The sequence below is a fragment of the Ipomoea triloba genome, chromosome 11, assembly GCF_003576645.1.
Source record: "Ipomoea triloba cultivar NCNSP0323 chromosome 11, ASM357664v1".
Taxonomy (NCBI): Eukaryota; Viridiplantae; Streptophyta; class Magnoliopsida; order Solanales; family Convolvulaceae; genus Ipomoea; species Ipomoea triloba.
Window position 1 is genome coordinate 22,671,122 of NC_044926.1, and position 12,383 is coordinate 22,683,504.

General features: G+C 29.5%; 1 protein-coding gene across 1 annotated transcript; it reads left to right on the top strand.

Moving 5' to 3' along the window:
• Positions 1–8,424: 8,424 nt before the first annotated feature.
• On the top strand, positions 8,425–9,444 carry LOC115995669 (GPI-anchored protein LLG2-like). The gene is made up of 3 exons (XM_031234770.1): positions 8,425–8,566; positions 8,674–8,730; positions 8,943–9,444. The coding sequence occupies exons 1-3, from the start codon at positions 8,491–8,493 to the stop codon at positions 9,200–9,202; spliced, it is 393 nt and encodes a 130-aa protein (XP_031090630.1). The 5' UTR covers positions 8,425–8,490; the 3' UTR covers positions 9,203–9,444.
• Positions 9,445–12,383: the final 2,939 nt, after the last annotated feature.

Consider the following 12,383-nt stretch of genomic DNA (forward strand, 5'->3'; position numbering starts at 1 on the left):
ATTCGGGAGGCAGTTGTTATACCGTGGACCATGGTCATGATTGATACTGCAGTTGTGTTGAAAGACAATTGTAGTTGCGCGGAACAGAGGTTGTTTCATCCGTCTGGAACTGCAGTTGGGTTGAACTGATACTGCAGTTGTGTTGAAAAATAACTGCAGTTGCATGGAACGGATACCGTTTCATCGGGTATACATATTAAGCTATAAAACAACGCACCTCAGCCTTAAAATTTAAGCACCTTAAATTTTAAACTGATGCACCTTAAACTAGAAAGTGACGCACCTTAAGCTATAAAACTACGCTTCTGTTTTCATTAATCAATTGTCTACCGCGGTCCACAGTATAATTTGCGTTTGGGAAGGGCTTTATCATCATTGCCAAAATCGTGGTTTCGATAAGATTTTAGCAGAAACTGAGTCAAAATATATGATTCAAGTCGTGAATAAGGAAACGGAACCCACGCCAGAAGTTGAAACGTTGATCGCGGACTGCAAGTTTTTTATGAATCAATTTCGTGAGTGTGAGATCGTCCATGTGCTCGAATTGAGTAGGGGTTGAACTTGACCTACCCGGTCAACGCCCAACATTAGTCCACGATTGGACCAACATAAACCCATAAAATAATAATCAAAGCCGTAAATAAAATAAGAGTACAAAAGGTTGAAAATTGATATAAATGTGTAAGATTATATGTCTTTATTTCCTTTTCCCTTCATTACAAGAAAATTCGCGATTTGCGACGTAAAAATTCCGTCGCGAAACAGCAAAATTTCGTCGTCTATCGGCTCGTTGTATTCCCTTTTGCGACGGAAAAATTCCGTTGCCAAATTTCGCGACGGAATAATTCCGTCGCTAAAATATTGCGACGGAATAATTTTGTTGCGAATCCGTGACAGAAAGTATTCCGTCGCAATTCCATCGCAATTTGGCAACAGAAAAAAATTTCGTCACTAATTCTGGCACCATTTTAGAGACGAATTCCGTCGCAAAAAGGCGACGGAATTATTTTCCATCTCAATTTCGTCGCAATTTGGCGAGAAATATTTCGTCGCAATTTGGCGAGAAATATTTCGTCGCCTTTTGACAATAAAATTATTTTTCGTCGCATTTTTAATTATTTTTTAAAAAAATTTATTTATAATTATTATTTTTAAATAGTAATATGAGCTTTTAAAATATTAATATACAACCATGATATACTAAAACACAATTAATTATAAAAAATAACATAATTCTAAATCATTATCAATACATTAAGTTCAAATATTAATACATCATTACATCATCAATCGACAATTAGTAACTAATAATAGTCAATTCAAGTCTAAAAAAATAATATAATAGTCCTCACCAATAAGAATAGCATCAAGTTCATCTTCATCATCCCCATCCTCTTCATTTCTATTATCTTCTGCATCATCATCAGATAAATTGCAATTCCATTTTTGAAGTAGGCATCTTCTAGTGCCTTCTTCATGAAAAAAGTAAAGGTTCCACCAATCTGGTTCAGAATGCTCATTCTCAACAGTTTTTGTGACAACAACGAGTTCACTTATCCTGTATGGTTTATGATGCATTTTAAAATTGGAATAATAAGAGATTTATAATAAAAAAATTTAAAAATCTTAGTAACTATATAGATCCATAAACTAATTCAAGTATGGAACAGAACCTACATTGAGAAGAAACACACACAAATCCTTAGGGTACACCGAACCAACTGTTAAAAAGCAATGCTGAACTTCATTATAAGTCTGTCACCAAAAAAACAAATAAATAAATGAAAGAATAAATCAGCTATCAATTAGAAAACTCCACACAGAAACCCACCCCCAAAAACAAGGTCATAAATCAAACATATTGTGAATTAAAGGGGAAGAGAAATTTTTATCAAATGGATAACAGAAATAGGCTTCAGGAATATGCTTTTTTTTTTTTCATTCCTGTCTCAATTTCACTTTTACCATATATTAAAACTAAAAGAATAGTATATTAACTGATAAGCAAGATTGGATTATAAGATCAGTCTACAAGGAATTAAACCCTTATTTAAACAGCACAAAGAGACATCATAATGCCAACACACACACAAACTGTGTGTCAGTATTAACGAGAAAACTGAAGAAAATATGGGATTTGTTCCTCATTGCAATGATACAGAGAAGAAAATCTGGAATACATACCATAAGAATCTGAGTAGTCAAGTGTAAACAATTCAAACACTCACCAAACTTGAACATAAAATCAACTTAAACTAAGCAGTACACTTAAATTAACACCATCAACTGGAAACACTTTAGACAATCAATGGGATTTGTTGCAATGAATTGAACAGAAACCTATAAAAAGTGATTATCTAGGTCTACAAGGGGGCTTGTTGACATCTGAAATTCTTGTGCATGTCATGAATAAAGTGCTCTGCACAACTATTGCTTCAATAAAATATTTAATTATCAAAAACAAAAAGTTATTCTAGTGAATTATAAAAATACTTTAGTAATTAGTTTAAAGAGAATTTAGGTTGAGTAAACAATGAGACAATGCTGAGGAACAGAGTCACTTTCATAATTATCATTATTATTACTACCACTGCTACTATTCTTATAAATAGAAAAATGCCCAGTTTAATTAGAAAGAAGCCAAAAGCTTGTATGCTAATTATAGTAAGTGTCAATAATAAGACTTCCCAAAGGACTATCCAGCTGGAATTTAGAAGTTTCCTCAGTGTCAACAATATATCACATAGAAATGGAATGAGTAAGAATTTTCCTGGCAAATAGAAAAGCAGTCTTAATGTTGGTTGAAATCATTGATGATTTACGGAAATAAAAGCAGATAAGTATAATAACTTTAGAAAGGTGACAATACCGATAGTTCTTTCATAGTATCATTATTATGCTCAGCAGCTAATTCCTATGTATATTTACATATATTTACAAGGCGTTTATGCAAAAGGAAGCTAATTCCTAAAGATTTCATGTACAAAAATAGGTAATCTAAACTTCCCTTAACCGTATCTCAACTTCCATGGGTGCAAAGACTTTCCATATTATGATTTTTCTTAATATGGCCAAGTTTCCACAATCCTTATACCATAGACCACGGCTCACAGTATATTGTAGATTGTTTTATGTCGTGAGTTTTATACCGTTAGGACTGTTAACGAACCGAACATAAACGAACGGAGGCTGTTCGTGTTCGTTTGTTAAGGATTTTGGGGTGTTCATGTTCGTGTTCGTTTGTTAAGGTTTTTGAAAATCTTGTTCGTGTTCGTTTGTTAAGCGTTCGTTAGTGTTTGTTAACGTTCGCGAACATGTTCACGAACGTGTTCGTTAACGTTAACGAACACGTTCACGAACGTGTTCGCAAACGTTAACAAACACGTTCACAAACATGTTCATTTACGTTAATGAACACTTAATAACCAAACACCTGCACATGCTTATGAACACATTTGTTCGCGAACAATAAATAATCTGCATTCACATCTTCACGAACAATTTTATATATATATATATATATATATATATATATATATATATATATATATATATATATATATATATATATATATATATAAACATGTTCGCGAACATTATTAAACGAACACTAAACGAGTTTGTTCGCGAACACTACTAAACGAACACAAACGAGCTTGTTCACGAACACTACTAAACGAATACAAACGAGCTTGTTCGCGAACACTTAGCAAACGAGCTTACCACTGTTCAGACTCTGTTCGTTTATTTACCGAGCTCTAAATTTTGTTTGTTAATGTTCGTTTACCTTAATAAACGAACATAAACGAACGCTTACCGAGCTCGAACACGAGTAGTTTGTCGAAAGCTCTGTTCGCTAACAGCCCTATATACCGTGTGTTATAAAATTTTGTACTTTAAAAATATGAATTATGTATCTGAAACAAATTAGTAATTGTGTCATGTTATGAATTCCTATCTCTTGTGTTTATGAAATATGTGCCTATGAACATAAATTATGTACCTAAATCAGACTTGGAAACATAAGTAAATCTATAACATGTGTATGTGTCTTGTGCTATGAAATTATGTACCTTACGAGTATGAATTTTATGCCTCATCGTTTCGATCCAGAATCCATAATACTACGTAGACATGTTCCATGATATAAATTGCCAAGTTTAATTTCCGTATTCAGGCTTCAGGGTTCATGCAGTTTTAACTCTCAGTTACTCAATCTAGGGCAAAAGGTCCATGTCACACTACTTCAATGTGTCTTGTCCATGAACCCAAGTGGATTGAGGCTGAGGCAGAGGGCAGGGGCGGAGCGAAGGAGTCCTCTATGAATCCATCCAACAACAATATTCATAAAACTTCGTATATATATGTTGGATATATAAAGCATAATGCTTGTAATTGTAAAAGTGTAATGCTTGTAATTGTAAAAGTAGGGTGCATATGATCTTAAGGGCATCCACATTAGAGATTTGGTATAGGTTTGAAGAGATTTTGACTGAAGTTGAAGAGAGAGAATGAGGAGAGAGAAGGATTGAGAACTTCATGCAATAACTTTATTTTTAGTTTCTGAAGTGGGCCTCACTAAATATGAAAAAAGTACTTCATTGGTCACGTGAGACACAACAATAGCGCCCAGTCAAACGCGTTATCATAAAACTCTTTTTTTTTTTTAATTTTATTTTTTCCCTCCCTCCTTCTCTCATACTTGGCAATGTTGGCATTTTAAATTTGTAAAAAAAAAGGATATTGATGATGCTCTTATGATAATAACTTTGTGCACATGGATATGGGAATAAATTTTGAGAAAATAGTGAAAATTGTTTAGGTTGATTTGGAGAGAACGAATACAAAAGCAAGCATAATGATTAGTTTATTACACTAATGTAATACAAAATACATTTAATTTAGTTAATATATTGTAAACAATTCTCAATCACTTTTATCATTCGAAATTGTACACTTTTTACTTTCTTCTATGTACTTAAAAAAAAAAAAAAAAAAAAAAACTTTCTCTCTTTGCATTTTTGTTAATTTTACCATTGATGTTTAAATAGAGGACTATTTCAATAGAGAAAAAAATGAATTGATAAACTAATTAATGATGAGCTAACTTAAGCATTTTAGCAACCAAAGCTTTCGAGCAATGTACATCTCTCTCTCTCACTCTCACAGCTTACAAATATATATCTAGTATCCAAGTGTCCAATATGAAAGGGAGTGGATTCGAGTCTCAATGGAAGCAACTATTGACTCTTTGTACTTAAGTAGTACTAAAAAAAATCACATTATTAAAATGTTACAAGTTATATTCTTCTAACTTTTTAAGTTTTAATTTAAAAAAATTTTTTTTTTTTTGGCTTGATTGAAGCATATATAAGGTGTGCGTTAATTATTATTATTATTATTATTATTATTGTTGTTGTTGTTGTTGTTGTTGTTGTTGTTGTTTTTCAAGAATTGTACTGTGACTAAATGGTTGAGAATTGATATGAGGCAATGTGTTATTAAAAGACTAAATTACACTATAAAAGACAAATGTCAGATAGTTGAGGAAGAAGAAATAATGAGTTAATACCAATTTAGTCCTTGACTATATATAATGGTTTTTCTCGATTTAGTTCTAAACGGTTTTTTTATGCTTAATTAGGTCCTCGACTTTAATGGTTTTACCTAATTGAGTCCTTGGCTATTAGAATCAATGACTAAATTGATAAAAACCACTATAGTCGAGAACTAAATTGTGTAAAATCACAATAGTCGAAGACTAATTTGAGTAAAACTACTATAGTCGAAGACTGAATTGAATATTAATAAAAATATATAGGTGAAATTACCAAGCTATCTGATCTTAGCAGAGGTCTCAATTAGGTAAAACCATCAATTGTATGTGGCTTGCTCCCGAGTCATCCATCCTGATGGCCTGAAAGTGTTAGTTCTAGACGAGGATGAACAAGATTGTATTGCTACTACCAATGTCGTCTACAAACAAGTTTTCAATAATGTGTAAATACAACCGGTGATATTCTGTTTTTTTCCAAGATGACAAAATTGCTATATATCTACACAAAAATATATCTTCTATACATATGAATTAGAATAGCAATTGATTTCTATAACTGAGTTACTAGAGAATGGACATATTTGCCCAATTTATAAAAATTCTAAACAATGATATATAAAATCTCTAAAGCACCGCATGCGTACAACTACACATTAGCTATTAATTAAGCAATTATTTGATCGAATTTAAACAAGGATAATATTAGAAAGCATAATCGATCAAAAACATATCTTCAATTGCACTATATAATATTTGATGTTATAATTTATATAATTATATATCGATCTAAATATTCTTAATATATTATAACAAATCCATTCCGTGCATTACACGGGTGAAAATACTAGTGTGTACAGGGACGGAGTCAGAAATTGTTTTCAGTGGGGTGAAAGATAGTTCAAAAAATAAAACACTTGAATATAGTCATAAATATTGTTGGATATATGCGAAAAATACAACACATCATAAAAAATATTCATAACAATATATAAAATATAACTAATTTGATAAAATAGTTCAAATAGAAAACACATTATAAATTAGACATCTCATTATTAATTTTTAATATAATCATAAATATTATTGAATATAGGCGAAAAATAAAACACATCAAAACTTTATAAAAAAATATTCATAACAATATATGAAACATAATTAATTTGATAAAATAATTTAAATAAAAAACACATTATAAATTACACATCTCATTATTAATTTTTAATATAATCATAAATATTGTTAGATATTGACGAAAAATAAAACACATCAAAACTTTATAAAAATATTCATAACAATATATAAAACATAATTAATTTGATAAAATAATTCAAACAGAAAAAACATTATAAAATATACATCTTATTATTTATTTTTAAAAATTTATAAAAAGTTATATATATATATATATATATATATATATATATATATATATATATATATATATATATATATATATAATTAGAAAAAACTTTGAAGCTTGAAGAAGAGAGGAAAAAGTTATACTATTACTCCGTATATGTATGGGTCACACTTGTGTGAGATTGTCTCACGGATCTTTATTCGTGAGACGGGTCGGATCGGGTTAAAGTATCATGCAAATGTCATACTTATATGTGCAAATGTCATACTTATATGCTCAAATATAATACTACCTCCGTCCCATTTTGTTTGTCTGATTCGGTTAACGAGGCTTGACTGAAGTTATTTTTAATTCAATTTTTCATAATATTAAATTTAGTATTAGTATATAAAATTTATATATTTAGAAACTACATTAAAAGTACTATTAAACACAAAAACTCAAATTTAAAAATAATTAAAAATTACTAAAGAAAATAAGCAATGAAAATAGAGTTGGTTTGACCAATGAATAGTAAATAGGACAGGTAAAATGAGACAGAGGGAGTACTAATTACGAATACAATTTTTGTTACTTATAAGAGAAAAAGTGTTACATTTTTCATAATAAGTAATGTTGACAAGTGCCCCTTACTTATAAGGCTAAATATAATACTTTTGAGGAAAAATGTAACTTTTAAGTCGAAATGTAAAAGTATTGCATTTTCCCTTAAAAGTATTACATTTACCGTTATAAGTAACAAAAATTTTATTCTTAATTAATATTACATTTGAGTATATAAGTATGATATTTGTACATATAAGTATTACAGTTTCATCTTGACCCGCCCCGCTCCGCCCCGTCTCACGGTGAGACGGTCTCACACAAGTTTTTGCCTATATGTATATATTAAAAAAGCACGCCTACCAACTGATCATACTGATCAAATAAAAGCAATGGCTTTACTTTTCCAAATAAAAACGCCTACCAACTGAGCATACTGATCAATTAGTTACTCTTATCTGTTTTTCTATACTTATATATATAACATGTACTATATATACATATATACATACAAGGGCTATATATGAGGTGGGAATAGGGTGAGTAGGGGCAGCTATCCCCGTTACCCCACTGTAGCTCCGTCACTGAGTGTGTATAAATACCACTAAATAGAAAACATAGATTAAAAACTAAAGAAATATAGTTTTTTTTGGAATAAACGCGCCATACTAACAACAAAATTATTAATTCGTAGCCATATAAATTCTATAAGATATTATTGTTACCATTACACCAGAAGTATGGTCATACTTCTTACATAACAGCTATGTAGATACATTTTATATATATGGGTCAGAAAAATGCCAAAAATTATTTTGTTATGTAAATAATAAGGGGCTTGAAATTGCTTAATTTTCTCAGCCACCCTTTGTCAATGTCTTCCTCCTATCTTTATGGTGGAGTCTGTTAGTTTGAGATGGAATGAATAAAAAAGAGGGATGTTGCCATTTTGGAATGAGAAAAGGCAACCCAAGAAAGCATTTCATTTTCAGGGTGAAAGAAATAAAAGAGTAATAAAGAAGAGAAGAAAATGGGGTTGAGAATATGCTTCGTTTTGCTTCTCTTCTTCCTTCTTCTTGGCATTGCCACCCCTTCATTTCTTAAATGTATGTAATATCTCTCTCATTTTATTAATTTGTGTTACCATATCGTTCAACCATGCATGCATGCATTTGAAACATTTTTTCTCTATTTTTGATGCATAAATGCACAGATGATAGGCTGGACAGTCCAGGAGAAGAAGGGCGTTCCCTTCTTCCTCGCGGTCCTGGTAAGTAGCTTTCATTTCTTTTTTTTTTTTTTTTGGTCGGTTGGAAATCTCTAAACCACAGCCGTTTGCACGGCACATAGGATACATGATTTCTTTTGATTATATTGCTCATAAATTCAAAAAAAAAAATTGCAAAATGCAAAACAATCAATCCATTACTATTGTTTTTGCAAGTACAATTTTGATCATTTAATTTAATTTCCGGCCTACAGATTGCCCATTTGACGTAGAGAACATGAACTACAAAATAGTTACTAGCCAGTGCAAAAGACAACCTAATTACAGCGCCAAGCTATGCTGCACATCATTTAAGAAATTAACCTGCAAATACAGAGATGATCTTAACTCGAATCCCAACACTTGCGCCACCGAAATGTTCTACTATCTCCGTCGTTATGGCAACTATCCTGCTGGGCTTTTCCTCACCCTCTGTAAGGAAGGCAACAACGGCCTCGACTGTCTTGGGTATTAATACATATATATATGAAAGTAACAGCAGCCGGAAAAAGTGGGCGCTACCGGCCAATGCGTATACAAAATTGGGAATATATAGATGCATGCATGTCCAAGATTTGGATTGCATCCATGCAAAATTTGTACTATATATATAACTAGTATATTACCCGTGCGATGCACGGATAAATTTTTTTAATTATATGTTTATATAATAAAATAAATTAATGATGAAATTATAAATAATTCTAATATTTGAAATTATAAGATTTGTATATTGGTGTTGAAATTGATTACTTAAAAATTATATTAGGAAAAAGTCTAAACAAAAAAGTAGAACGAAGAGAAGGGCTAATTGATATACAATATTATTTTAAATAGCAAAATTCAAATGAAGGGAATCTCTATGTTTAATTACGATTAAAGTGTTAAACACACATGTTGATAATATGGACATAATATGTGTATATTTAATTTCTTTTAATTATAGACATAATATATGTATGTTTATTTTCATTTAATTAATTATCCACCGTAATATGTGTATGTTTAATTTTATATATGGACAGAAAAAGTTACCATTAATTTCAATAAAAATAAGGTTGTTTTATTATGACTACAATATAGTAATTAAGGAGTATATATTATACTTNTTATAATAAATAAGGAGTATATATTATTTTTATTAAAATAATATGTGTATGTTTAATTTTGGACGTAATATGTGTATGTTTAATTTTCTATATGGGCAGAAAAATTTATCATTAATTCCAATAAAAAAAAAGATCATTTTATTACGATTACAATATTTTTGAGTACTACTGACTGTTACAATGTAGTATTTGTTCATAGCTACTTTCTCAATCTAAGTGCTTAAGGTTACAATATAGTACTTAAGGAGTTTATATTATACGTAGTTTGTATTAATTTCTTAATTGCCATAATTTTTAAGATTTTATTCAAAAGTAATCAAAGAAAGTGCACGGATAATTGATATTATTTGAAGTAAAAAAAAATATAAAATCATCATAAGAAAGGATTCTCTAGGTTTAATTCCCATAATAAATTTAGATGTTAAATATGGTTGTTAATTGCCACGGGATATTTAGATGGTAAATAATATAGTGTAATTGCCTATATAAATTACCATAATAAACGGCATGTATCAGTATTATATATTAAAAAAAAAAAACGAACGAATCCTTTTAGGTAAATTATATTAGAAAAAGTCAATTTATTAAAATATTATAAAAAATTTATATTAGAGAAATTATATTAGAAAATTGATTAGTTGGTATCCTGGTAATTTTTTTTATTTGTAACTATAACGAATTTAATAGGAAAATTTAATTAGGATCTTAATAATTGGATTAAATTTAATTAGGATCTTAATAATTGGATTATTATTATTATTGTTATTAGTCTTAACTATAATCCATCTATTATTATTTTTGTTGTTGTTCCCACAAATTCATTCCTTAATTCTTGAATTCCTTAACTCCTTAAATCCTTAATCTAATAAAAGATACAATGGAGGTATGATGATATAATTGTTGGAATTCATGAATTAATTATGAAATATATATGAAATTAATTCATAAATTCCGTAATTAGAAACATAGAAACATTCTATGTAATTATATTTATCATAACAATTACATACATACATTATATCATATCATATATATGAGTGCATAATAATAAAAGAATATATACTAATATATATGAAATTAATTCCTTAATTATACCGGTTCTACATTCATCATTACATACATAGATAGGAAAAATTTTACACTGAAAATGTCTACCGTTATTACCCATCACACGCTTGAGGTAATAGCTATAAAGTATCATTGGCGTGCAAACCAGCAGTTAAACCTAAAAGACCGAAAAATCATAGTAGCATTCATATTTGAGAGAGAGTCCACCAAAAAATCATAGTAGAATTCAGATTTGAGAGAGAGTCCTATCTTCCCTGAACCGATTGATTAATTAGAACTCAAATCCATTGATTGGTCACCAAAACCCTAAATCAAAAAATGAGAAGAATAGAATAATGATCGATAAATATACAAATGTGTATACATATACAATATAAACTCACAGTTGGAGGGCTTTGAGGAACTTGTCGTGCCCGGGCTCGATCTAGCTCTCGAGCGATATGATTTGGTAATGGTGTAGGATTTATGGACCTTTTTCATCGGATCATCGGAATACAACGACGACGGTGACATCTTGGAATTACCTTAAGCGTGTGATGGGGAATGGAGAAGATCAAGATTGCAATATACAATTTGTCTCCATTGTATTTATAGGTGTAAAATGTGATAAACATAATTTGGCAATTTTTTTAAAAGGAAAGTGTAATTAATTATTTTAATTCTTAATTTTTTTAAAAGGAAAGTGTAATTAATTATTTTAATTCTTAACATTATTATTATTATTATTATTATTATTATTATTATTATTATTATTATTATTATTATTATTATTATATAGATATTTGATATTACAAAAGTGCCCTCGATTTTGGGCGGGAAATTTTGGCTAGGCACTTCTATTATTATATATATATATAGATAGATATAGATATAAATATAGATTATACGTGTTTCCACATGCTTAATTATAACATACTCATCTCCAATGCCTCCATATTTCCTACCTCTCATAGTGAATACTTCAAATAAAATATATGTTATTGAAGAGTTAAGATAACATTAATGGATAACACTTTGTTCGCATAACATCAGTAAATCATATCCATAAGTCTAGTCTAGATATATAAAATCAATAAGTCATAGCCATAAGTCTATTGTGGTAACAACTTCAAGAATTATTGTTGGAACTATATAAATTAATAATCAGAAAATTTAAAAAAAAATTGTAACAGTTAATTTTTTTTAATGTTGCATATTATCTGTTTTGAGCGTACAATATATCAATTTATTCGTCTTATTATGAAGAACTTGAATCCACTTTGACCCGATCCAAATCAGAAGTGGACCACACATATATTTGTACTACAAAATAGTCACTTTAAATGTCATTTTATGCTATCTTTTTTTTTTTCAAGATGAATAATCCACATATCACAATAATTGAGGGTTCAATCATACACACAAGGAAAACTTATAAATTCATATGCTATAACTTAATTATTAACTCATCAACATCGTATTAAAAAATAATTTATTTTA